A 27,638-nucleotide genomic window follows, 5' to 3' on the forward strand; every position below is an offset into this window, starting at 1 on the left:
CTGTTGATACAAGGCAGGATGGATTGATACATGTATGATTACACAAAATTCTGGGCCTGCCATCCAAAATGTTGCATCAGAAATCAAGACTGGTCAGACCATGCAATGTTTTTCAATCTGCTGTGATTCATGGAGCCTCAGTTTCCTGTTCTTAGCTGACAGGGGTGGTGACTGGCGTGCTGCTCATCTGTGCATTCAGAGATGCTGTTCTGCATACTTTGATTGTAACGTTATTTGAGTTGAGGTTGCTTTTCCTATCAGCTGGCATGAACAAGGAAGAGAACTGTGGCCTACTTGATGTTTTCTGTTTTTCAAACCATTCTCTGAGTAAACGTCAAAGTAAATTTAAATTGAACAGTGTTGAGCTATACAAGGCTCTCTTGAATAAATAAAAACTAAAGCATTGGATTTGTATCAGTAATTTTAAAATGAGTATATTTTGTTGCACATAAATATGTCTGTTTAAGACTGATTGTTTTGGTCTTTTTTGAGTCTTCGTCAGTTACTTTATTTTAAAAAATACGGCAAATTAATTGTTTGGCGCTTTACTTCTCAGATAATTCATACTGGTCTAAAATTTGCACTTAGAGGAGCAACAATGAAACACTACCTTGCATGTATCCGTTTCCCTTAACTTTCCTCTCTGCTACATTCCTGATATGAATTAAAAGGTATTTATTTAACTAGTGTAACCAGGTCAAAGTGTAGAAAAGATATTAAATAGCTAAACTTCTATGTCAGTCTTTTTTATATCAGTAAATTTAGCAGGTGAGTGCTCAGATTTATCTTTAAATTACAATTATGCACTTCAGTAAAGGAAACCACATAACAAAAAAAGAAAAAAATGAAAATGGGTGAGGCAGAGGGTATTTGCTTTCCTATGACAAGCTTATATACAATGCAATGTTTTTATTATTGAACGACAAAGGATGCAACATAACAGACACCAAAGGCAAAATAAATGAAAGACATAACTGCATATCAATCTGTAAATATGAAAAAGGGTTTATATGAATTGTTCCCAATTCATAAAAAACAACACTGAAAAAAGTGAATGAACACAAATCAGACAAATTTCTATTCATGGCCAAGTTAATAAATGAGGGTATGAACATTTTCACATATAACTGTTCAAAAAAAAAGTTGAAAAAAATACAGCTGCTTAACCTTGCTGTTAAAAGTTGTGCAAAGATAAAGTGCATTTCTTTAGAAATTGAAAAAGAAAATCACCGTTCACATGTTTTCTAGGAAAAATTGTCTTGTTTCATTTGGCAATGCGATGGTCCGCTCAGTCACTTTGCACAACTGTGCAGGAAATTAAAGATGACAAAATTAACACCCCGTTCAAACAGGTTAAATCTCCTCCTTATATCCTCGAGTCATTTATTTGCACGCCCACAAGCAATGGCACATTCCTGGGGGTTGTGAATGCTATTCCCAGTATTTTCACAGCATCCACTCTCTGTGGATATTTAGTCAGAGTCAGACTCATTCATGGCCTCTGTCCTCACGCTCAGTTCCAAAAACCTAGCTTGTGCGTGTTCCAGGCGTATGGAGCCCCTGTAGATCCACTCTCTGTGATGGTCAGCCTGAGCGAGACATAAAAAAGGCACACCGTCAAGGAAAGGTGATTAGGAAAAGAAACAGGAGCGTTGTTTTTTTTGTTTTGTTTTTCTTAGTTTTGGATTATTTAAACGTAGTCAAGGCAGACTTACAGTGGAGATATGTTTTTAGGTTAAACATATGAGTCAGTACCTTATAATTTCAAACCTTCCTGAAATCCTGTGCCACAACCTGAGAAGCACCTCTGTTAAATATATTTACAAAAGTATGTATAAGCATTAGATCTGCTGTTGACTGGTTTGGGGAACAATTTCTGATTTGTTTAAAACTAAATAAAATGTAAAGATTTTTTTTAAAAAGACACCCACCTGAAAGACAACCTGTATCAAGCTGCAGTCGATCGCCTGCACCTCACAGCTCTGCTGCTCTCCAAGGTATTCTGCATTGAGGCTCTGTCCAACCCTGTATTTGGTCAAATGAGGGTACGGCCAGTCCTTCATGTACTGTTCCATGAAATGCTTATGAAGGCCGCCGGGAATGTCGTCCAACATGTTTTCCACTGTTGAAATAATTAATTAAATAAGTAAGCGTGCTTCAAATAAACACTTTCTTTTCTGCTGCTTGCTGTGACTGTGAGTAAACGGAGCTCAACTTACACGGTCTGCAAACCAGGTGAAAAAAAGGTAAGCCGACATAGACCGGCGTGTGATCATCCATAAAGACCAAGAACCTGGAAAATTAAACAGCGATGTGTGAGACACTCATTTCTTCTGACAAAAAGCCCGTGATTATGTTTGTTCATAGAGGTATGAACACCTGAAGTGGTTCTTTCTGCTGGGGAGCTCGGCTAAAACACCAGGCCGGAACCGGAACTTGTTATCCTGGCACTGAACGACAACCCACGTGCCGACAAAAAGGTGCTCTACCTTCGGTGTGGTGTCAAAGGCAATGTGGCAACCGGATACTAGAATCTTCCCCTTTTCTTCAAAGCTAACTTTGTACTTTAACCGTCCATCTTCTGGTAAAGAGGAAGAAGAAAAAAATGTAGTTCCTACCATTTAAATGCTGTTTCCTTTTTGAATAATGGTGGTTCAGAAAATTGTAAGTCAACAGGGACCATCTGGAGGGTGAAAAGAGGAACTTCTCTGTCTGTTTTTAGCTGTGGTTACACTTCATTAGCTCACGCCCACAAGTGCAACCGTTTTTCTGCCTGCACCATCACTCTATCACTATCCTAAATATGTCCAATGGAAGCAGTGCGCCCTGAAATTGACTGATGTCCAGAGTGTACAATCCTCTCGCCCACTGCCAGCTAAATATGAGAAAAAAGCTGAAAATCTTAACCACACTGAGGTCACATCCTTAAATGTGTATATTTTGGTGCACAAGAATCCATCGCTTAAAGATATTTTCTTTAAGTGCCTGGTTCTGCCAGAGTCTTCTTCCTGTTAAAAGGGAGTTTTTTCCTTTCCACTGTCACCAAAATGCTTGCTCATAGGGGGTCATGGGGGGTCAACCCCTGACCGTGGTTCAGGGGGTTGGGAAGCTCATCTTGTAACCAGAAGATTGCCGGTTCGATCCCCAGCTCTGTCTTGGTCGTTGTGTCCTTGGGCAAGACACTTCACCTACCGCCTACTGGTGATGGCCAGAGGCGCGATATGGCAGCCTTGCTTCTTTCAGTCTGCCCCAGGGCAGCTGTGGCTACACCAGTGTGAATGTGAGAGTGATTGAATAGTGGAATTGTAAAGCGCTTTGAGGGTCTCGAAAAGCGCTATATAAATGCAATCCATTATTGTTATTATCATATGATTGTTGGGTTTTTCTCTGTATGTATTGTTGTAGGGTCTACCTTACAATATAAAGCGCATTGAGGTGTCTGGTGTTGTGATTTGGGGCTGTATAAATAAAACTGAATTAAATTAAAAGATATTTTTATACAAATATACAAAAAAAACAATGAAAAAGGTCCAAATGCTCTCATCTGAAAATGACTAACAAGTTTAAAGGATAATAAACAAACAAAGAAAATCATAATTCCTGGAAAACCTGCAGTATTTTCTCTTACCCTTTGTAATTATCTCCACTATTTTCCCGCGCTGCCACTTCATGTGTTTCTTCCTGGCCAAGAACATCATGTCCACTTTCACTTCATCCTGCGGTAAGTTAGGACAGATGTTCGTAGTTTCATGAAGCTGGTGATATCCCAACAGAAGGGTTTATTTCTTTGAAGGCAAAAGTAAGAAGTTGAATTTTAAAGTTATTTGAGAGTTGTAACGGCTACTGGTAGCAGGATTCAAGTGGTAACGTTTGTGGCCTTACCACTGCTGTTGGAGGGTTTCCTTGTGTCACCGCTGGTGTTCTTGTCAGATTTCTGATTATTGTTCGAAAACGAAAAATCGGAATCACTGGAATCATCCTCTGGTTGCCACTGCATATCAGAATCGGAGCTGCTGGAGAATTCATCTTCACTGTAGAACTGTAGAGGCGTCGGCGGTCGCAGGGCGCTGATCTTATAATCAGGCAGTCTGGTCAAGACCACCACTGCTTTCTTTATTAGATTAAGAGAGGCCGAGCCATTTTCCCATTGTGTCATTTGGCTGCTGGTTTCATTTGTGGAGTGACTGGGCTCACATGCCGATTCAGACATAGTGTCTGAAAAGAAAAAAGCATCAGTGAAACTTGAGCCATCGCCATGCCAGACTTTCATCGTGGCGAGAACAAATCCTGACAACTGTAGCTCGCCATCAAAAGAAAATAAAAATGCTATCAATCAAATTCACATTTGACTTTTGTTAAAGCCGTCTTTTCTGTGTGTCAGAGGACACACTCTACACACTCACTCTGATTTGCACTCTATACAATATATGGTTGCTAAAATATAATTCCCAAGGGGACAAAGGCTTTTTCACCCTCTGTGGTCTGACTCTTCTTCGATAATGACCTCAACCTTTTGAGGTTTTCAAATCTAATTAGGTGCAAAAATCAGCAAATTTTTAAACTACCATCTGCCGCTGGTTTGTTTTACACAACAACAACAGCACAACTAAATTAATCAGAAGCTCGAAAAAAAAGCCTTCTGTTTACAGATAAGCTGTTAGATCTTTGAATTTGTCAGATTTCTTGTTACCTGTGCAGTAAATTGACAGCAGCCACTGCATCTCTTTCTAGCAGTGATACTTGTAGCCTAAAGTGGGGCACAGCATTTACTGTACTGCATTTTCAAGCACTACTTAATAAGTCAGTAGTAAATATACAGGACCAGTAAAATACTGATCCCGGTTGAGCCAGGAGGGAAAATGCCCTGGTTGCCACTGAAATTGAAATTAAGTTGGATAATGCTTCAAAGTAAGTGGACAAGGAAGAGCCGAGAGACTTTTCTAAACGTCTCTTATAGACAGGGGTGTCCAACTCCAGGCCTCAAGGGCCGGTGTCCTGCAGGTTTTAGATGGGTCCTTGATCCAACACAGCTGCTTTAAATGGCTAAATTACCTCCTCAACATGTCTTGAAATTCTCCAGCGGCCTGGTAATGAACTAATCATTTGATTCAGGTGTGTTGACTCTAAAACCTGTAGGACACCGGCCCTTGAGGCATGGAGATAGACACCCCTGCTTTTAGACCACACACCATTGTCAAAATATTATGATGAAAATAAAGTGCATAAAAGGGGAGTAAAACATAAACAGAAAGAATAAAAAAAAAATCACTAACATGCAAAATATAACAATCCAAATGGCAGTGACTCAGGCCAGCCACTAACTGTAGAAATACCTGGTGTCAGAGCTCAGCTCACAGCAGCATGTTTTAAAGGAGTGGCCAGGAGCAGCTGGAGAGTAGACAGCACCTGCTGCTTCATTAAAGGGCCATCCAGCTGTACCTGTGTGAGTAACTCAGTTTAACTTAGCAGGTTTGTTGTGGGTTGTCTTAAAAATATGTGACATGTGAGCAGTGAGAATGTAGAACTTTAATGTTTGTGACAGTACAATCAGAAAAAGAGTATGACTTGTCTAAAGGGCTGTAGGAGAAAGCCTCTTCTCTCTAAAAAGAACATGGGAGCACTGCTTAGGTTTGCAGAGTTGCATCTGAACAAACCAGATGATTTATGGAACAATGTGTTTTGGAAAGATGAGCCCCAAAGTTGTGCTAATATGCTGTGCATTATGGCCAAAACACCTCATATCAGTCAACCTGGCTGAAATGCTGTGGCAGGACTGTGCATAAATGAATGCACGCAAACCTAATTTAAACTGAAGCAACATTGTAAAAAGGAAGTCATACAGAAAACATTTGCATTTTCATTTTTGAATATCTGGATCAGCATTAGCACCAATGCCAAGTGGCAACTTTTGGAAGTGAAACTATTTTTCGCAAAAACAAACAAAAAACATCTGACATTACTTTGTCCTGAAACCCCGAGAATTAATCAGAAAATGTGAACTTTTTTGTTTTTGCTGCTACGGGAGTGCTGTAGCACCGGGAGGCTCTAGTGAAAGCTGTTTAAGGGCTACAGCTGTGCCTACTGAGAACGAAAAAATAACAAAACAAAGCTGTGTTTAGACACATTTCCTACCTACAATCAAGCTGCGTTTCCGCCAAAGTGGGGGGTTTAACTCATTTAATACAAACACAAATAATTCAACCACTTACCTGATGTTATGTCTTAATTATCCGCTGTAATTAGAGCTAAAGTGAGAGCTGGAGCGACAGCTACATATCAGGCTAACACTGAAATCACCGTTTTGGAGTTTGCGTCACAACTGTACATTTTTTTTTTTTTTTTTTTTTTTGATAAATATGAGTTATCCAAAATTATCAGGCAGGTTTTTCCTCCATCTTAACAGACTTGTTGTTTTTCTCCTTCTTCTCGGGGTTCAAAAGAGGTTGTCAACAAATGAATCTGAGAAATGCTGCCTCCTATCGTCGTCTCCCCGGTATTGTCCTCCGGCACACGCCATTTTGACTGCAGGCTTGTGCTAGCAGTCTACGAAAATTTAAATAATATGATACCTTAACATAATTTTATGTTAAGAAGCAGGTGCAAACAATATTTTAGACATTGTAACACTATAGGGAGAAAATAAACTACAGTCAAGTCCTCGCCAATTAAATAGCGGTATGTTCTTTTAGTTAATACATTCAACTATATTATCAAGTGGACATATATTACACTTCGAATCTATAAATAGCCTTTTTATGAAGCTCGCTTTCGCTTACGGCCATACCACCCTGAACACGCCCGATCTCGTCTGATCTCGGAAGCTAAGCAGGGTCGGGCCTGGTCAGTACTTGGATGGGAGACCGCCTGGGAATACCAGGTGCTGTAAGCTTTTTCTCTTTTGTCCAGCAGAGGGCGCTACTGCTCCAGGGGAGCCAGTGTTGAAGCAGCAGCCAGGCTAACAAAGAGCGCATTGACACCACTCATGCTGAATTAAATAATGGTTTGGAGCATAGACGGTCCACACAGAAAACGTTTTTGTATGACAAAAGCTAAACTAGAAGACACAACTAGGTGAAAAAAAAAAAAAAACATATTAGTTGACCAAAGTAAAAAAACACAAAAACCCAAAAACTAGATTTCAGGTTTTTTTCCATCAAAGCAAAATAAATAAATAAATAAAATAAAACCCGGAGGAAATTATGGTAATCTGTCTTTTTTTTAAATCTCTTGTCTCTTTAGTTTAGTTTATGCCTCAGACAGAAACTAAATATTTTCAAAACAATGAAAACTAAACTGAAATTAGCAGCTTCCCCACTCTGGAAATTCGAGGAACTGAAAGTTAGAAACTGAACATATTTGAATACAAACCTGTTGTCCTCCTTTTGCTCTCACTCTGGTTTTGCTGTTGGTTGTGGCTCTTGTGACCAGTCTGTAAAAACCTTCATAGCAACTGTAAGTCCTGCCTAACTCCAGTGCTTCACATCGAGCGCTTTGCGGCATCCACGCTGCTCTCTCAGGCCACAGCGGTGTTGGAGGACTGTAGGTCAACATTAGCTGCTTTTGATTGTTGATTGATTGTAAGTGAGTATGAACACAGAAGATGCATCACATTAAAATAGTTTGACGTACAGAAAAAGAAAACCTGAAATTTGCTAGTTGCTAATTTAATGAGAAATACTTGTGAGAAACATTTTCAGTAACAACCCAACAAAGGCCAAAAGCCTTAACCGTAACAGATCTTTGTGTTAATGCTTGGAACAAAGTCTGATTTTAACAGCTTGGTCCTTCGAGCCCTCAGTCTGAAACATTGAAAAGCATCACGATGCACTCCTCACGTCTTCCATGAGACTGCTTGCTTTTTGCTCAATGTCCTGAAGCTTTTTTGTACATACATTATAAACTACATGATCTTAAAAGTATGCACCCACACAGCGGTAAGATTGACCTCTCCCCCCACCCCTTCTCCCTCTCTCTATCTCAGGTGATCTGCTCCTCCTGGTAAGTGGAGGTGGAGATCGAGCCATAAGGGTCCACGACGGTCTGGGCGCAGCGCACCACCGTCACCAGAAGGAAGAAACACAGCAGGAAGAGGAAGAAGAGAGCGAAGCCCAGGTCCACGTCCACCTCGAACTGTGGCGCGGGGTGAGACGGCTTATCCATGTGGTTGGCGGTAATGGTGAAGGGAGACAGTTTCTTCTCCTTTCTCAGCGCAGCAGCATCACTTTGGGACGGCGTGCATGCTCGTGTGCTTTCAAGGTGTTGGTGGTGACTTGAAAGAAAAAAGGTGACAAAGAGCTTCTGAATACATTGGCAGCACATAACCAATGAAGTCTATGCTGGCTGCATGGAGGACGACACTTTCAATGCAGCAGCAAATGTCTGGCTTTGATTACGATCAACAGCAGTTTGTCACATTTCTGTGTCTAACAAAGGGAGGGGAAAAAACACCTGGAAAAACCGTTAGAATGCAAAATATTCCACCATAGATTTACATGTTGCACCTGCAGGGTTATCTTATCGGTGAGCCCATAAAAACTGCAGTGAATCACTTCGAATCAGTTGTTAATTACAGTGTATCCAGCAAGTCTTCCCCATAACGTGTTCATTTAAGAGAATTACAATATTTGAAAAGTCAAAGAAGTGTTTGTAAATGACTGATAGACTCTTTTTGTCTTTAATAATCACCGCTTTCTAGTTTCTCCTGCAGGAACAGGCACAGTAGCTCTCACTAAACTAATGATCAAAACGCCTGCAGCTGTCTGGACACATTTCTTGAAACACAGTTTCCAAACTACATTCGCTAAACTCGTGACTCTTCTGGGAAACCCTCACAAACGCATGAAAACTGCTTTTGTCTGCGTCATCCCCACAACGGGTCATAATAACAACAACAGTACAGAGCATTCATTACACACAAAGTACAAAAAGGTGTGTGTATGTGTGTTTAGGACACATTTTCAACGTCACGTGGTCGTCTTGTAATACTGGAACCACCACGTTGATGATTTAGTAGGTCATCAAGCTCATGATACATCATAATTCAGTTTATTGGCTGTAAAGCTACGAATGTGACCTTAACCTTGAGCACAGTTTGCTTGTTACGTGTTCGCTGTGTGCAAGTTTCACTAAAATCCTACCAGTGTTCTTGCAGGAGCAGCAGTAATTTGCCTGGATAAGCTAAAAATGACAAAAATATGACATAAAAACAGAAACAGACCCCACTGGTTTATACAGGAAAGAGAAACTGAGTAGCTCTCTGTGCTACTTCTCACTCTAAGTAGAAAAGCAGAACGCAATAAATGTTAATGTTTTATATGTACAGCAGAGCTTTCTTACTATAATCTCCTTTTCATCATTGACATGTTTTGTTCCCCAACATAAGAGAAAAATGTTGAGGCACTTTTCATAAGTAAATTATTCTCTGAGGCATCCATTTCTTTTCTTCAGCTCGACCTCGCCATACATCAGTTTGAACGGCAACTTAAGCAACAAGTGTGAGCAACATTTGTTGCTGTGTGAAACTCACTGTGCGAAAATGTCTGTCTGATCTGTAAATCGTGCCTAATGAGACGAAAACTGCTTTAAAGTTTTCCCCAAAGAGTGAGTGAGTCAAATTATCTGAGGTCACTGAGGATGAGTAAAGTTAAACATGTATCCAAGAAAACCCCCCGAAAAACTGAAATAATTCAAACTCACCATCCGTCCAGTGCAGAAGTTTTTGCTGCAGATTCTCTCCAACAAAACTTTTCAAAAGTGTTCATAGCATCCTGCTTTCCTCTGAGGTTCCTTATTACTCCGATTACATGAGCCGGTCCTCAGTTACCAAAGTCTTTACCAGCCTCCTCTTTCGTGATTGTCAAGAAAAATGAGCAGCCCACAAATTAGCTCCTGCACTCAGAGACACATGCATACACATGCAAGATGCACAAGCATGCACTTGCATCTCACGACCTCCCCAGGGCGCGTAAAGCCTTATTAATACTTAAGCAGGAATTGAATAACGGTCTACACAGTTCACAAGTGACTCAAACACCCCACCGCTTTTGTTGTCCTGTCAGGAAGACCTTCATCACTGTCACCGATTAGACTTCACACCAGCAAAACTCCGGCACCTCAGGTGACACTGAGCTTATTCTTTTCACAGAGCTGAAAAGGTACCGAGGGAAGGAGTGGGGGGAGCTGATGTTAGAGCAGAAGGAAGAGATTTAAGCAAGAGGAGTAAGATTGTACCCAGAGGAGGGGAGGGTGCGGGGGCTGGCAGCATGGAAAGGAAAGCCAGAGGAGCAGAAACAGGAGATGCATTAGCAATTAAATTGCAGAGCAGGATGCAAGAGAAGGCTGGAAATTGACCCTGCCACTTTAAAATGGAGATTGTTACAGTGATGCTGCCAGTGACATGAACAGTGTCCAGGCTGTAGTGTAGGGCACGGCGGTAAAGTGATCCCACTCAATATGCAATTAGGTAAGGAGGCCTTTTAGGCTGAAGCCAAAATACTATAGGGAAGAGAGAGATGGGCGGAGGAAGAATCCAGAAGTGGTTACGTCTTAGGATCTTAAATTTTTAACTTTTAGACACTTTTGTTTGTTTTTAGGATAACTGGAAAAAAAAAATTTGGAGAACTTTTTTGGCATCGTTCATCATCCCGAAAAATGTGCCAGGCGGCTGTGTGTCACCAGCACTTTGTGCCATCTGATATTGTAATAGCTCCACGGTGCCTCCGGGTCTACACCAGCAGAACCAGCGACTGATGTACAGTATTCATGCCAGACTGCGTTTACTCCACCTACACAGGGCTCCTTAATGATGGCCATATCATTTTGTGTTCCAAAGGATTCTCAGATCCGCACATTCAGATGAGAGAGAATGGGAATAATGACAGACTATGAATGGGACTTTATTTTCATGTAATACAAAGAGTTTATGGAAAAGGACAAAAATGAGAAAAGAGTAAAAAAGGTTTGAGTAAAACTTTTAGGACTATCAGCTACTTTAACCTTTTTAAAAGACCCCCAAAAAGCTGAAAAATGTCCAGTATGTGTACATGCCTTATAATTTATGTGTCAATAACATGTATTTATTTAATATATGTAAAAAGTGATATAAGTGCATAAATACAAAAAAAAAAAAAGAGGTAATTTTTGTCCTTTGGTAGGTGGTTGCTAGGCAACACATGGTAACATCATGAGGTTTTCTATATTAGAGAAAGATTTTTTTAAATAAATGTTACATTTTTGGGAGGGCTGTCAGTTAGCCAGTTTCACGTAATGCCAAAATAAATGAATAATAATTTTGATTTACCAAATGTTTTTTTTAGCCAAGCATAATATTTGTAAACAAAAAATAATCCAACTGTAAACAAAATAAGGAATTAGAGGAATTCACCACAGCCCCGAAGAACTAAATATATAGCAAAAACTATGTCAATAAGGTAAATTAATTGTCACGTAAGAGAGTACTCGGAGGAACTAAAAGCACTGCTCAGGAAAAATAGAAAAAAAAAAAATATATATACAAGAACCAATCCACCAGTCTAATCTGTCTGGGGGGCTTCTGTGCCTGGAGGTCAATTATTCCAGTTTCCTTACACTTAAGTTTTTTTGTGTGAAAGAAAGAAAAACCATTCATTCATAAAACCATTCAACAGTTAATCGTCTCCATTATCATTCACTTTAACCTCAGGTTCTACTTAATTATTACCTCAGTGTTAAAAATGCCCAAACTCTTAGTTTAGTTTGAAATGAAAAGGAAAAAAACCCCACAGAATGGTTATCCATGTTTATCTTTATCATTCTGGTCATTATGAATTTTACATCTCAGCAGCACATAACGCAGAATAAAAACAACTGAGTAGAAGCAAAGCTTTTCAGAGGGAGCCACAGGCAGCTGACTCATCGACGGGCTCGTGGGACGTCTGTGATGAAAAAGGGACAGAAATCACTTTTCTTTTTTCAAACAGTTACTTGAAATGATGAAGGCCTTTGCACATGACAATGAAACAGAAAATGTAAACCATACTGTAATTCTTTTTCTTTTACTGAAGATTTCCATTTTTTTCTTCTTTTTACAACACAAACAAAAATATTTAGAATAAATATAAAAAAAATCTAAATCATACTCCAAACAAAAAGGACAATCAGTTTGAATGGAAACGCCATCCAGCTCATTTACTCGGTATTAATCAATATCAATCTACAGAAGAACCCATAAAGTGCATGTTGTGATGGGAAAAACAACACTAAATGGAAATGCTACCGACTTTCAGCTGATGAAGACTCACTAAACAATTACCGATTGGCTTTTTTTTGGGTTGCACTCAAACAAATTGCTCCCAAATTTAAACAATGGACTGGACTGAAACAAATCAAAATCGTACAAATCAAAAAAAAAAAAATGTTAGGCAGAAACAAAACTAAGACTTAAAATGATCTTGTGTGCGTTTGGCTTCTCAAAAGAAAAGATTTTAAGACAGACTAATACAAAGAAAAATCATCTGAATCAGAGTGGGGTGTAATGCTTGGACAGATTCATTACCAAGTGAAACTCAGGACTTCAGTAAATGGACTTAGAGCCCGACATGGTCCACAGAAAGTCACTGCCACAATTCAGAATGGTGCTCATCACAAGGTCACTGACTTCAGTTTGGTTATTTAGAGCAAAAACAGAGGAACAAAATAAAGTTGGTAATAGGAGAGTGTTAACTGACCGCAAGGAGGAACTACTACGGCCTCCCCTGAAAACACTTCCAGTATTAAAACATGAAGCTACAAGCAGGCGGGTTTTGGACGTGTAACTTGGTCAACAGCACAAAATCTTGGCAAACAGCAAAAAAACAAAAACAAAAAAAACCACAGAAAAGGGGAGAAGAGAGAGGAAACCACTCTGCTGCTCTGGTGTGAAGCATCATCATGGTTGTCTATGGCAGTCTTCCCCACATTTCATTTAGTGTAAATCAAAGATGTGCATTCAGTTTTCCACTGGACTACCAGGGTTTAAGAAAGGAGGATGTTTGTTTGTTTGTTTGTTTGTTTGTTTGTTTGTTTGTTTGTGTTTGTGTGTGTGTGTGTGTGTGTGTGTGTGTGTGTGTGTGTGTGTGTGTGTGTGTGTGTGTGGTGCCTGCTGCCCCCTTTCAACCTGCCGTGCTCACGTTCTTTGGCTTTCAGACCAGGGCCTGTCATTACTTCTCATGCAGACCTCACAGTCCAATCAGTCCCTCTTACTATGGTTGTTGTTGAGGACAGTGTGGCCGTTCTGCACGTGCCCGTTTCTAGACTTTTCCCTATGTTCGCAATCGCCGTCTTCATCGTCTGACTCAGTTTCCTCCTTATCGCTCCTCTCGTCCTCGACGATGTCCTGATGGGCAAAAAAAAAAGGAGGGACAGGGTAAAAATTTTACAACTGATAGCGTGAGGTGATTGTGTTACACAGCCGGTTTAATAAATTCAAGACATTCAGAAGCGGGTGTTTCTCACATTGCCCGGCAGGAATTTGACGACCATTCGCAGGATGAGCACCGCCCAGAAGATGTGCAGGACCTGCAGCACACACATCAACCCGTTGAAGAAGTAGAAGCCGAAGAAGGGGGAGTAGAGAGTCAGCGGGTACACAAACGTCGTATGTATGATCCTGGATGAGAGGACAAAGGCAGAACAGAGAGTCCAGTCAGAGCCACCTACAGCCAGCCTCAACAGCCCATTGAGAGGAGCCAGGAGGCTCCACAATGGCTCTGTTGTTGCATTTCCAGAATAAAGTCAGAGGAAGTTTCGAGCAAATTTAGGAAAATTCTGCTAAATAAAGTAAACTACCCATTTACCTGCACAGTGCTGCATTAATTGAACAGAGCACCAGTAATGCTTACTCATCACAGTACTTTTTTTCCCTGCTTCCCACCCCAGAGGGAATTTGTGTGAATGAATCTGCCTGTTACGAATGTGTACACAGCAGCTATTGTGACACAGAGAGAGGACGGATGCTAAGAACCAGGGACAATATTGGTATGGACACCTTACACCTCCACTTGTTGGGTGGAGTCCTTTCGCAGCGAGGAGGAGCAAAACATGAACATGAAGGATACCGGAACAACCTGTTAGGCCATCTTTCAAAAGCCATTTGTGCTCAGTGATGTAATTTACCACAGTGCTCAAGTTTATAAAAAGAAAATACTGGAAAATTCCCATCATGATAATGAAGATGCTTGGTATCTGTGAAACAGCGCATTTCTCTAATGGCTTTAAAAGTTTTTGGTTAACCTCTGAGGCACAAAGGAATTACACAGATGATGCACTGTATCCTGTAACTGTATCCTTTACCATTTCTAACAACGGAAAACATTTATAGTCTTTTTATTTTTTACCAGAAAGGGAGGATTATGAGTCGGGTGACGATGAAAACTGCAGCAAACATGGTGAAGATGAAGTTGCAGGTCCTCCTCCAGCCTGCATAGTTGAACATCTTGGCAGACTTTAAAGAGAGAAACCATTCATTCATTTTAATGTCACAATTATTCATTCTCATTGCTTTGTATGATAGCAGTGCATTGCTATAAATGTTGTTTTTGCATTATGGATATAAAATCTCAAAAAAGGGACACGGGTTGGAAAATAGCATTAGCTATAAACTACGTGTAGCACATCAGTTTCTCTGTATTCAAACAGTCAAACTGCATTGTCCCTTCAAAATTAATAAATAGAAACAGAAAGAAAGAAAGTGAAATATGGAGACACGGATAGTGAAAACAGAGTGATGAGACAGGTAAACTGAAAGAAAGAGAAAAAAAGATGGACAGACAGAAAAGTAAACAAAGAAAAGAGCTGGAGAGAGATGACAGAAAGAAAAATGGACTGATAAGAGGTAAAGAGGGGTGGATAGAGAGAGAGTTAGCTCTTCATGTATTTTCCTCTAGAGGGCAGGCAGTCAACTCAGTGGACTCCAGTGCTCTTAAGATTAGCATGGAGGTACTCTGCAGTGTTTGTAGGTATCAAGGCAGAGGGCTGCTTTAATGATGTATACTGCTGTGTGATTACAGACATTCATTTGGTACCATCTCCTGCCCTGTTAGCAGGTTGTTGTCATACCTCCATTAAATAGTCAGCGGCATCGTGAACCAACATGATCAAAGTCCCTGCCCGGATGTAGTTGACCAGCCAAGAAAAACTGATGAGGGCGATGGTTGCCACATGGTGAATTATTTGTTCTTTGAAATCCTGAAAGAAAAAAAAAAAAAAAAAAAAAAGAGAGAGACAGAAACGGATGATGCAAGAACCAAAATCCACCAGATTTAGTCACTTATTGATCAAGCTGTAAAGACAGGTCACCAATCGACATCTTATCTTATTTGTCTGGTAGATGCAACTTTTACAAATCATTAACTTCTTGCACACAGAGGATTGTAGAACTTTGGCGGTATAAAAAGAAACTAAATACACATTCAAAAAAGTTAGAAAGAAAAGAAAGAAACTCAATTGAAAGTTACAAAACAAATCTTCAAATCGGAGGCTGATTGCAGCTCTGATGCTTCCCAGATAAGCCTCAAAAATCCTACATTTCGGTTTAAAAGATTAGTTCCTTGAACTTGTGAACCAGCGTTACAAAACAGGCCGTGACACAGAGGCCTCACAGTTTGCTGAAAACTACTTTTTATAACAACATGCAAACCTCTGGATAAAATGGTAAATCAGTCTCTCCACAGTGAGATTTTCCACAGAGCTCTGGTCACACATTAACTCAGAGACGCTAAAAAGCCAACAGCATCCGACCAAAGGAGCAGCTCAGTTTGTTGTTCACTCACTATGACTTCAGCAAAGAGAGGATAAAGTGGAACCAATCACCATCGTTAACGTGGTTCTGAATGCAGAAAGCACCACTCGATACAATAAAGTCAGGACTTGAGGAGAAAATCAATATCCAAACCTCAAAATACATTCTCAGTGTCATACGCACTCGTTGGGTGAATTCTCTTGATGGAGGGTAGCTGAGGGGTTTTATAGGATAGACATCTACCAGAGCTTAAAGACAAAACAGTATCGCTTACCTTTCGCTTGACATCTGACGCTACGCTGACAAGCAGTGAGATGTAGAAGCCTAGTTCGATCATGTAGTACCAGTACTGTGAAGGCAGCAGCGGCTGGGAGAGTAGAGGAAGAAGAGTTAGTTATTTTAGCCATTGCTCAGGTCATTATTTGAATGAAAGCGAGGCCACGGATCAGTTTTAAATACCATTTTTGGGAAGTTCTCCCATATCAGCTTCACATCGTAGAACCATGGTTTCTGAGAGGAGAGACACAATCAGCATATTAGTGATGGTTTAAGTGTTCAACACAACAGCTCGAGCACTCTAATACACAAATGACAAGCAATATAAGCACAGCATCCCACAGCGTGCAGGCACAGTTCAGTTTCTGTCTTTCTGTGTAGCAAAGAGACTTTCTATTTCACCAAAGAAGAGAACACATGTTTTCACTCAGCACAAGGGTGTTTCTAGTCATGACGCAGATGTTACATATCCAAACTTGAGTGAAGTTTCACCTTGCGTTACCCACACAAATACAGTCACCAGAGTGTTTCTGGAATCCCCCTATTATTTGCCCGTAAAAGCCAAAGTGAAGAGGACGGCGATAACTGATAGCTGGAATCAAGTTACAGTTGTCCATTTTCCAACCTTACCATGAGCTTCTATGATTTTACTCGCTTTACATGTTAACTCTTTTTTTTTTTTTGTTTCTCTACAAAAAACAGCTCCAGCTGAACACAAATAACTTTAATTAGCTGGTCAGTTCTGTGGCTGAATCTCAGGAGACACACTGTAGGAAACAATCTTTAACTCGCAGAAATGCATTTACTTCTATTAACCTTTGCATAGTTGTTGTATGCAGAGAAACTTTGCTTTGTGCAAACATTTCTGACAGTATACTCACATCAATTAGGACTGCCAGGCCAGCAAAGAAAGCAAGAAGGTAAAAGGTAAATCTCCAACTGGAAGAGAGTGCACAACAATCTCAGAAATGTAGTTCTGGTAAAGCGTGACTTCATTACACAACATCGTAACACTGGCATGACACATGCAAAAAACACCAAGACATGTTCCTACTGTGCTCATGTTGCTACTGAAGTGATCCCCTTAATTCTTTACTTAATTATTACTATTACGTATTTTATTTTTTACATATAGTTTACAGATAAACTAATTACATTGACAAGAAGAAGAGCAATTTGGATGTCATTAAAAAAAAAAAAGTCCTTACAAAATAAGCAATGGTCAGAAAAGCCCATTCCACTGCTGCCTGGAAACACCTGGTTTACATTCAGTGTTTTTTAAATCTGGCATGTATCATTTTTCTGCTTGATAGTGCAGTTAGTATCCTCTCTGGAATACGGGTGGTTTTGCAACACCATTTAAGAAATGTCCTGCTCCCTTTTTTGTGGGTGTGTCTGGGTTAAAAGCCAAGATACTCATGATAAAACAGTCATCCCTGCACAATGGATAAGTGATTGATAATATAAATAAAACATTTTTTTTATTGTTGTCGTAGTGGCAGCTCATACAAAAAGCTTTACAAGGTTACATCCAATGAGCCAGTGTTACTGTCTGACACAAGTCCGTTTTAAGACAGTTGACTGGGCCATTTCTAGATGTGCAACATGTTGGATGTTTCAGCATGCAGGGAAAGCTGTAGCTTTCTACTGTTATAGATGTGTGCTTTAAAGACAACCTATTTTGCCATTTTTCAGCTCCATGTTTTTATTCCTAGACTCTACTATACTAGCATTGCATGACTGACAGTTCAGAATAATGCTTAGTTATCTTTTACTAGGCTATTGTGCAATCCAGCATTCATCGTCTGGGTAAAACAAGTTCCTCTTCCTTTAAGGCAGCTTTCTTCTGATTGGCTGGGTCTCCCAAACAGAAAATTTGAACTGCACGTGGGTGGGACTGCTGTGCTCACAGCAACAGAAGTGTGTCTCAGTTGACTATATTAAGAATATCCTTTCTCTGATATCACTCTATACATGTGCTGACGTCATTATATGAAACTTTTGCCATGTTTAATAGAAGTATCAACCATAGTGACAGCAGATAGAGCTGCTTTAAGGTCTTTTTAACGATGCATAAAAAAGAAAATTGCATTAAAAAATGCTATTAAAATCCTCGTTCACGTGGCTTTACTGTCATGTATTCTCACCAAAGCACATTATTATAAAACATGATACTTTGAAGCTGAAGTGTCAGATTTGGTAGAAGGATAAGAAATTGTTAACTTACCTTGCCTCCCTAAATTTTTTGAGCTTGCTGGGTCGGTCCTGGTTCCTCCGGCGCCTGAACCACCTCTGGACCTGTCGCACTGAACAGCCTGTCTGTTTGCTTAAACTCTCAATGGAGCTCTAACATGGACAGCAGAACAAAGAAGAGAAGAGTCAGCGCTGTATTTATAGTTCCAATGATGTCAGTCAAATGTCTCATAAAGTGTATAATACAAGGAATGGTTGTAGCCACTGTGACACACTAACTGGTTTGTGGTCTCTACATTTTGAAGGGCCAAGTCAGCATTTTGGCTGCTGCTAGGTTGTTTTTTGGAGACAGACGTGCCAAATTTCTGAAAGTTGCTTCCTGTGTGTCCCTTTAGACCAGGGGTCCCCAATCTCAGTCCACGAGGGCCGGTGTCCCTACAGGTTTTAGATGTGTCCTTGATCCATCACAGCTGATTTTAATGGATAAATTACCTTCTCAACATGTCTTGAAGTTCTCCAGAGACTAATCATGTGATTCAGGTGTGTTGACCCAGGGTGAGATCTAAAACCTGCAGGGACACCGGCTCTCGTGGACTGAGATTGGGGACCCCTGCTTTAGACAAATAATTAGAAGACAACCATGGGGTAGAGGTGCCTCTGTCAATCAAAATACCCATGCCCCAAATAACCTCTTTTACAGTTACTTTATATGGGGGAAATTAGAAGCCTTTAAATATGTCAATTTCATAGGTGACTTTGGGCATTTTAACATGGGAGTCTATGGGAATTTCAGGAGCCATCTGATACTTCTGTACCGGCTCATTTTTTTTTGCCACTGATGACACTGCTTGGGCCATCCACGTTAGATTTAGATATAAATCTATCATCGTCCCTCTATTTACACCTGATACATTAAAATCTTGCATACTATTACGTATTAAACATCTGTGACGTATGCAAACACGAGTACCTGTTTGGGATGCTTCGATGTGCTGCAGAAATAGGACTCCAGGACTGGATTTGGAGAAGCACCAACACGCTGCTTGTCACTCACTCCCAGAAGAGAGGCCAGAGGAATGGCGACAGTCCTAGGGGAAGAGGAGGAGCAGGGGTACACTTAGGTAGAAAATGAGGCTTACACATCATTTCATATTCGTCAGAAAGAAACATGCAAACCAGGCAGACAGGGGGTAGATTAATAGGCAAATGACAGTGTGGGACACAAGTGTTAGAGAAAACTCACCGCTCAAATATCTGCCTGATGACGAGGAAGCAGAGAGCGATGGGTATAGTAGCCCAGAGGTCCTTAGGATTAGGGAACACTTTGCCATCGTGATCCTTCAAGTCAGCCCAGCCGTGGCCTTCAGGAAACCAAATCCAGTCCGCCCATATCAGTTCACTCAGCCGAGACAACATCCTATAGACAAAACACAGAGAGAGAGAGGAGTCTGCATGTTATGGAAGGAAATTAAGACAAGTATTAAAAAGAATATTTTGCCTGCTTGGTGATCTCCTTTCGGATTTTCTATTAGATAAACCCAGCAACTAACTCAGCCATGACCGTATCCTGAGAGGAAGCTCTGCAAAACTGAAAGCTGAGAGTAATTAGTATTGATTGGAAGTTATTAATCTAACCAAGCATCTCCAACACACACCATCTCTTACCACTTCCTGCTCTAGATAAATGGGAGTACTGAAGGCAGGATTTGTGTTTTCCAGCACACACAACAATATTTAAAAAATAAATACATAAATTGTCTGGGTCAGCATGAAAAACAAAAAGAAAAACAGGTACCATCTCCAGCAGTTGCCATGCTGGATGTCTGACAGCAAAGTCTTATCCGCAGATTAACGCAAAATGCTGCGGCTCCCCAGCTCAGCTGCCATTATGTGTTTAATTAAATAAGTACTCACTGATTAATGACATACTGTGTATCTGAATGGCAGACAGGAAATTGCACAACAGCGTGTACTGATAATCTCTTAAGCAAGACAACATGATAGTCACCATTTGTGGTGTTTATTCATTTCCACTGTAACTTCTAGAGAAAAGAGAACTAAACAACTGCTCTGACAAGCTCAGTTAACACAATGATTATGGTGGATTTCATCATACACATGTTAAACAAAGCAAGTACAGAAGGCAGGGCAACTTTATTTAATACAACTTTCTAACTATGAGGTTAGCCTCTAAGACAATCTGATGAGGAAATGCATAAAAGGACATGCATTACATTCTAAATGTTGCTTTTCAATGCCTGAAATATCAAATTAATAGTAATACAGGAGGGTCACACTGAACACTCTCCTATTTTAAAAGGGATCCCCAACTAAAAGTTTTCAGTGCACTGTCATCATGTGCTCCTTCACTTTAAAAAAAAAAAAAATCTAATTCAAGTTTCATGTTCACACACGTATCTACCATATGCATATCTACCTTTCACAGTATAGCAGCATATGAGGCGTTTATATCCATCTGAGTAATTAATCTGAGAAAGCTGAGCTTCTCACATTCCCCTGTTATCAGGGTCATGACTGTTCATTCTATTTCATTCTTTTTGCAGCAACCTGTCCTGCAAAGGTAGTGGAAAGTTTACTATGTTACAGGAGAGGACTCTTTCCCATCTTTTATATTCCTTAGACTCATTCATGCCCTTGCTACGGTATTGTCTGGCCTCTTTGTGCTGTTGGCAAACTGATATACCTAATCACAATGATAGCAATGATAAAAGAAAAAAAAAGCGAGTGGGTCGTGGTAGATGTTGCTTATATGCTTCAATTTTGAAAGATTTAGCTTGATATTAGGTTGCTGTGATGACATATTAATAAAACATATATAATTAAACTTTTGGGGCTATAATTTAGATTACACTGTTGTGAAAATACAACAGCAGAATGCTCCTCTAAGGCACTAAAGGGACATAAATGCTAAAAAGCATTTTAGCCTGTTGCTAAGTGATTACAGGCACCATGATGACATTGTAATATATGATATATATGTAAGAGCCTGAGTTTTCTTATTCAGATTCTGATGGCCTAGTAGTTTGCAGGTAAACACACACCCACACACAAAGATTTTGTGCATTTATAGCAGTTTTCAACATAACATTTTTGCCACCTGGGCTAGTACATTAGACTTTTTCTTGCCCCTTGTATTTTTATTTTACTATTTTTTTACAGCCCCTTTGCCATCCAGACACTGGTTATGTTGTACTCTGATTTATAGTCAGCCTAATGTACCAAAGGCACTGATCTTTTGGAGGTTGTTTTCATCTACTGTAGTGGTCTTCTCTCTTCTTCCTATCGACAAGAAACCTGTGGAGACCAACATCATTGCATTCTTTGGTTTTGCCTGGAAATCACTACCAAAAATCCCTGCTGTGTTGTATGTTTGTGTTGCATGTTTTTCACACTTTGTATACTCTAGGTATCTACAAAAAGGCAACCCTGTAACCACACTTTGGAGCACAACCAGATTACATCACTGACCCAGCATGCACCTCACGCACAAAGTAATGGTGGCATTTGTAGGTCATAACATGTATTAGGATGTTTATGAAACAGTATTTTGTTGTGTTTTTAGCCAAAGAACTACTGCACAAAATTTTTTATGTAACTGCATAAAGGCATTAAAGAATCTTCTAATCTTCTTCCAAAGACAACAATGTGACCAGGGAAACCAGTGCAGTCATGAACCAGGTTTGGAGTGAAATCTGGATTGAGTGGTCTTAATTTTTGAACTTTAGATTATGATTTTTGGACCAAAAACAAGGAGCAGGGTCAGAAACCTAAAGAGCAGTATGACTGCTTTGTTATTAGAGTGCGCAAACAGCAACATAATCTGCAGTCAAACAAACTGCATGACCTCAGCGTAGTTACTAGCAAAACCTCAAGGGACGTTTAGTCACCTGTGGATTCGGGCCATCTGAGTCGGAACATTGTTTTACTGCTTCACCTTTGTTACTGCAGACAGTGTTTTGTGACAGTATGAGCAACTTTCTGTTGCTAAAAATTAAAGAGGAAAATCCAGCTTTATGTGTGTGTGGACTTTAACCTGCTTTGAATCTGCTCGGTCAGCCTTAATTTAGCTTCAGTGGGATGGCTGTTTCGGAGATACAGCAACTCATCTGGAAACAGCCGCAGTCAAATATAAACTATCTTGTTTGTTAGAGTTACTCAGGGTGTGGATTTGAGTCAACCTGTTTCCTGTTGTTTGTCAGCTCTCATGCCTCAGTGAGAAACCTTTCTCTCAAAGTGTCCACAATGTTGCTTAGCTGACTGCAGATCAGGTTAAGTCTTTTGAACGCTACAAAAGGAGAATGGGTTCTCTATAAAACATTATAGATATGTTAATGAGTGCAGGTTTATTCAGTCCTGAGTGATTTATGGAATTTGGGTGAACATGCAGAAGGACTTGCTGTCTAACACGGGGAACTGGAAACCAACCTGCTTGGTTTGAGGTACACATTTGTACCTGTAGTTGGTCCAAACTAAACCAGCAACATTAAAAAGCAAGTAAAAAAATGCAGCGATAACATGCAATAAAATTCCAGAGGCCTAAGAGTTTATAGGTAAGTGACAGCAGCACCTGCCTTTTTTACAGCAGCAGTATCTGCTCTGATGGTGTAACGTTTCCTCCAAGTCTTCCTGACTGGAGATCAATAGTTGGCGGAAGAACACCAGCCGCTCAGCGATAAGCTGAAATAAAGCCGCATATTTTCTTAACCAGCTTATGTACTACTTAAGCTTCAAACTGCATGCATTTGTTCTCAAATGATTTTAACTGCTTCCTAACAAATCTCATCTCTTCTATCTCTGTGTGAGAGCTGTCTAGGTCTCTTACAGTTAATGATCAATGTCTTCTGCCTAGTTTTTCTGCATTTTTAATCACTTAAAAACATTGCTTTAAAATCTAAATTGAGAGAGGTACAGAAAAGACAATTCAAAATTCAATCCTGACACTCAGCTTGTTCTCAAGTTTTCCATAAGGCTAAAGGGTTACTGGATAATCACAACTTTCACTTTCACACCTTTTCAAAATGGTTTTCCTCCTTTTTGGCACATTCAAACTCAACAGTAGCTGCTTATGGATATGAGATCAGGGCCAGTCACACAGACTACAATTTGTGCACGCACTATAGAGAATCATAACTCATTTTTCTTTTGTTGTTTTATTTTAAATAAAGTAACCACATGAATGCGGTAGAACTTACATGATATATGATAGATAAAGGATATATTTTCCTACTCTCTTAATAACTGCAACTGTTCAATACTTTGGATTTAAGAGTTTAGACAACTGTAAATGTAACTGGAGCCACTTTAATCATTTTTATCTTGTGAGTTAAGAAATGGTTGACCTTAAATTAAGAATCAATAAATACTGTACAGATCTTGCTAAATCAATTCCTGTTCAACCACCTCACTTTAAGGTGGACCTAATATGCTAGAGTGTTTTACCACAGACTTCTAGGCTTCTTGCATGATATCATGCATCACTGCTCAAAAGTTGTCCAATATATTAGACAACCACCTGTTGCTAAGCAAAAATTTGTATTACCCAAAACTGGCCACTGGCAGGAAGTTCCTAAAGGTTGATGGTTGTTGCTGGGTGAAATCACTTGCAAAGAAGGTGCTGCACTATAAAAACTCCTTGTGATTGCTTTGGTTGCTAGCAGATTTGCCAGGTTGCTGTAATTTCTGATGTTTGTCCACAAATAGTCACCAACTACTAGTAGTACAACTTGGAAAAGTGCAACAGAAATGAAAATCAAGGAGCCCTGACTTCAAAGTAAAAGTTGTGCCTCGGCGCTAGCCAAGTCAACATGTTGGCAGCTTTTACTTTGCAGCTTTTACTTTGAAGGAAAAGAGTCTCCATTTCCAGTTTGTGTCACACCTTTTCACTACTGCTCAGAGGATAGCTGGAAATTGTCGACAAGTCCAGCACTTGCATTCAAAGAACGATCACAGCAATCGACCAATCAATCCAATTACAAGAAGTTTTTTGCCAACCAGTTGGGAATATATATTTTTTCCTTAGCAACAGGTGGCTGCCAGTGGGTCACTGACCAGTCCATAGGCTTGTTTGACTGGGACTTTAGGAATCATTCTGCCAGCAACTACTGGCTCGATCATACTAATATTTTCCACCCACTTACGACAGGTGGTTGCCAGTCCCCTGTGTGATTGGGGAATCAATCATTTCAATCAATCCTACACAGTTGCTATCAGTGAGCGTCTGGTAGAATGAAGGTCTAAGGATTTTTCACAGTGACTTTTTTATACTCTCCACATGTATAACCCATTGGTGGCCAACTAAAAGAATGCAGGTCTAAAGCTCTTGTGCACCGGCTTTTATTTTTCTGACCTGGAAGCCGCATCCATCTTTTATAGCGCCTGTGGTTGACATACTGTTAGGTCAAAGAGTCTGTGTCACCTTACTTTACAGAAGTGGCTCTACCCACCAGCTTCCCAAACTTTGTTTGCCAGAGACAAGCCAATCAGAGGAAAGCTAACTTTACAAATTGGTTTCAGATTATGAATAGAGAGGGCTGCACCAAAGCCTAGTATAAGATAAATAAAGATTATTCTGAATTTGAATCAGGCCTGCAAAGCTACCCTAGTAGCACACAAGAATTGAAAGCTGGAGCTAAAAAGTGAGGTTCATATGTCCTCTGTAAAGTTTTCCAGTTAGTGACACCATCTACGCTGTTTGCGTAAGCGTGTGCAGGGAGTGGCTGCATGAGATTAAGCGTGGTGCAAGCGGGGAGTCTCCCGGACATAGCGGAACAGCCTGTCTAACTCACTGAGATGGAGCCTTGAATAAGTTTCCCGAACAACTACTCTTAACTCTCTTATCAGAGAGGGCCACTTATAATACTCAGCCTGATGAGAGTCCTACAAAAGAGTAAGATAAAGCAGGCTTACCTCCGCTGAGTGTTTACGTTAGAAAACTTTTTTTTGCGGACACTTAAATTGCACGCTCAGAGATATAAATGGCCGTTTATCTTTAGCAAACAACTTCCTAACGGCGGCTGTTAGCGGTCTGCACACTTTCACGACCTTCTTTTTCTTAATCGCGGTGTTCCCACAAAACAAACACAACCGACATTCGGGACAAGCAAAGGCCTGTTAGCTTAAACTGCTGAACCGGAGACGGCGTCTGTCAGCTAAGTTTAATGGGTATCTCCCCCGCCCGGCTGAAACTTCACGTAAATTCTCCAGGGAGGGCGACTCTCCTGTTTCTGTCTAAAAATAGCAGAAATGAAAGACAGTGTGTGTGTCCGAGATTAAGTGTAAGGAATTAAAGTTTTGGGGGAGGCTTTGTGCGGTGTTAACCGCAACGTGCATCGTGTAACGGTGCCGTACTCACCTCTCTCCGCTGTTTGTAGTAAGCAGGTAGTCCTAAAATGTATGGCGGCGGCTCTGATGCTGCTGCTTCTGCTCGTCCTGTGTTCCTGTAGCAGCTGACGAGACTTCAGCTAGTTCTCGCCATTAAAGTCGCTTCAACTTGACCGCTCAGTGAGCTGTAATCTACTCTTTCCTCAAACCACAAGTTCGCCACATTCTCAGTTAAGAAAAGAAAAAAAAAAGCCCGTGTCGCACTTTCTTCCTAAACTCTGCTGAGGTCGTGATTTTAGCTGGATCCAAAGATGATGTAAATACCTTTAGTGTTTTTTTTCCCTCCCCGTTTCATCAAAGTAGTCTAAAGCTGTTTCCGCTGAACTGCCGGGCAGTGTAATTGGTTGGATATGGTAGATATCAAGTAAAAAGAGGATGAGACGGGGGAAGGCTATTTAAAGTGACGTTAGCCTAGTCTACATGCTATGAGGGGTGATTAGTGCCACACGAGGAGGAAACGTGCCTCGTTTTAGTAGTAGAGTCATTTAGACACAGGCATTCAGCTTTAACGTTCTCTAAATACGAATTACTTGTTTTCAGAAATGCATCTATAGTGGTTATGAAAACTATATTTTTTAATAGGGATCCACATGAAATAAAAGAAAAGTGCTGTAGAAATCATGTAAAAGGTAGCTATGCAAGAGCCTGTATGTTGTTTTGTATTTCAGGTGGTGAAACAATCATATGTCATAGTTTTAGCACCTGTATATACACTCACCAGCTACATTTTTTAGGTGCACCTTTTTAATTTTACTCGAGGTGGCGTGTTGAAGTTCAAACTGAGCATCAGAATAAGAGAGAAAGGTTATTTATGTGATTTTGAATGTGGAATGTGCATACCAGGCTGGTATGAATGTTTCAGTAGCTGCCGATCTGGTGGGAATGTTTTCACACAACCATCTCTACTTTACAGAGAATAGCTTGAAAAGGAGAAAATTTTCAATGATTGCCAGTTCTCCAGGTAAAAACGCCTTTTTGATTTCAGAGGTCAGGGGAGAATGACTTGAGAATGAGGCAACAGTAACGCCAAGGCATGCAGAACTACTTCTCTGAATGCACAACATGCTGATAGAAGCAGATACACTATAGAAGCAGAAGACCACACCAGGTGCCACTCTTGTTCGCTAAGAACAGGAAACTGAAGCTTCACCAAAATTGGACGCTATAACACTGGAAGACGTTGCCTGGTCTGATAAGACTTGATTTCTACTCCCATATTCAGATGGTGGCATCATAATTTGGCATAAATAACAGGAAAGCATGGACCCATCCTGCAAACTGGTGGTGGTGTAATTTTGTGGGACATATTATCTTGGCACACTTTGGGCCTCTTAGTATCAACTGAGCATGGTACCAATGTCACAGCCAACCATGTCCATCCCTTTATGACCACAGTTCTCCAGAATTAAACACACCCTCTCACAAAGCTAAAATAATCTCAAACTGGTTTCTTGAGCACGCCTGTACTCGAATGTCCTCCAAAGTCACCATAGGTCAGTTTAATGGAGCACCATGTCCATGAGTCTCATCACGGATCTGCAACTGAAAAATCTGCAGCAACTGTGTGATGTCCTTAAAATCTTTGAGAAATGTTTCCAGCACCTTGTTGAATCTGTGCTGTGAAGAGAAGTGCCAAAGACAAAAAGGGGTTCCAACCCATTACTTTATATTATATTATTATATCATAATAACACGTATCACTTTAATGTGACCCGAGGATTCCCTCGAATTGGTAGCTTCACATTTTCGACTTTTGTTTATGTTATTTGTGCTCCCATGTCACCGTCACTGCCACACTCTGCTTAGCGGTGTTTTAGTTGTGACCAGTGCTGCAGCAGACTTCAGTTCAGGTGTAAGTGCTTAATTTTAGTTTGTCGCAGCTGCAAAAATGAAAGAAGTTTGTTTCGTTTTTTTAATCTCCACAAAACTAATACTGCTGATTCTTAACTCACTAGTTTCCATTAACAGTGCTTCAGCTCACTCTGCTGGTGATACCTGGTTACATCATTTTTTT

General features: G+C 40.3%; 2 protein-coding genes and 1 non-coding gene across 11 annotated transcripts; 1 reads left to right on the forward strand and 2 right to left on the reverse strand.

Moving 5' to 3' along the window:
- Positions 1-894: 894 nt before the first annotated feature.
- LOC100694710 (histone-lysine N-methyltransferase SETDB1-B) lies at positions 895-7,577 on the reverse strand. Of its 8 annotated transcripts, XM_019350562.2 has the most exons (9): positions 6,210-6,775; positions 5,334-5,439; positions 3,883-4,215; positions 3,629-3,755; positions 2,380-2,581; positions 2,220-2,293; positions 1,932-2,122; positions 1,756-1,807; positions 895-1,589 (listed from the first exon to the last, which is right to left on the reverse strand). In XM_019350562.2, exons 3-8 carry the CDS (start codon positions 4,024-4,026, stop codon positions 1,757-1,759), a joined length of 789 nt encoding a protein of 262 aa, XP_019206107.1. In that variant the 5' UTR covers positions 4,027-4,215; positions 5,334-5,439; positions 6,210-6,775; the 3' UTR covers positions 895-1,589; position 1,756. The 8 variants fall into 8 exon arrangements, 6 of the variants coding, with proteins under 6 accessions (XP_019206107.1, XP_019206102.1, XP_019206103.1 ...); XM_019350557.2 differs by lacking the exon at positions 1,756-1,807; XM_019350558.2 differs by lacking the exons at positions 1,756-1,807; positions 6,210-6,775 and adding an exon at positions 7,369-7,577 and having other exon boundaries at positions 1,175-1,589.
- LOC112843675 (5S ribosomal RNA) lies at positions 6,771-6,889 on the forward strand. The gene has a single exon (XR_003216142.1). It is a non-coding gene; the product is annotated as a 5S ribosomal RNA (ribosomal RNA).
- Positions 7,578-11,761: 4,184 nt separating the features above from the next.
- cers2a (ceramide synthase 2a) lies at positions 11,762-26,021 on the reverse strand. Of its 2 annotated transcripts, none has more exons than XR_002057957.2 (12): positions 25,596-26,020; positions 19,467-19,640; positions 19,194-19,311; positions 18,258-18,376; positions 16,912-16,969; positions 16,214-16,264; positions 16,029-16,121; positions 15,073-15,201; positions 14,352-14,458; positions 13,471-13,624; positions 13,146-13,351; positions 11,762-11,912 (listed from the first exon to the last, which is right to left on the reverse strand). XR_002057957.2 is itself a non-coding variant. In XM_003452478.5 (12 exons), the coding sequence occupies exons 2-12, from the start codon at positions 19,637-19,639 to the stop codon at positions 11,890-11,892; spliced, it is 1,158 nt and encodes a 385-aa protein (XP_003452526.2). In that variant the 5' UTR covers position 19,640; positions 25,596-26,021; the 3' UTR covers positions 11,764-11,889. The 2 variants fall into 2 exon arrangements, 1 of the variants encoding a protein (XP_003452526.2); XM_003452478.5 differs by having other exon boundaries at positions 11,764-11,912; positions 13,219-13,351; positions 25,596-26,021.
- Between the last annotated feature and the right edge of the window lie 1,617 nt (positions 26,022-27,638).

Source organism: Oreochromis niloticus, linkage group LG22 (assembly GCF_001858045.2).
Source record: "Oreochromis niloticus isolate F11D_XX linkage group LG22, O_niloticus_UMD_NMBU, whole genome shotgun sequence".
NCBI classification, from domain to species: domain Eukaryota; kingdom Metazoa; phylum Chordata; class Actinopteri; order Cichliformes; family Cichlidae; genus Oreochromis; species Oreochromis niloticus.

Bases quoted from the DNA above. Each gene is read 5' to 3' on its own strand.
- LOC100694710 (XM_019350557.2), bottom strand. From the start codon at position 4,026: ATGAATTCTCCAGCAGCTCCGATTCTGATATGCAGTGGCAACCAGAGG. The intron at 3,756-3,882 runs GTAAGGCCACAA...GGATATCACCAG, and splicing joins GAAACCCTCCAACAGCAGTG to CTTCATGAAACTACGAACAT. The intron at 1,590-1,931 runs GTGGGTGTCTTT...TGTCTCGCTCAG, and splicing joins TGATACAGGTTGTCTTTCAG to GCTGACCATCACAGAGAGTG.
- cers2a (XM_003452478.5), bottom strand. From the start codon at position 19,639: ATGTTGTCTCGGCTGAGTGAACTGATATGGGCGGACTGGATTTGGTTT. The intron at 18,377-19,193 runs GTACTCGTGTTT...TGTCCATGTTAG, and splicing joins CATCGAAGCATCCCAAACAG to AGCTCCATTGAGAGTTTAAG. The intron at 14,459-15,072 runs GTATGACAACAA...CTCTCTTTAAAG, and splicing joins CCGCTGACTATTTAATGGAG to TCTGCCAAGATGTTCAACTA.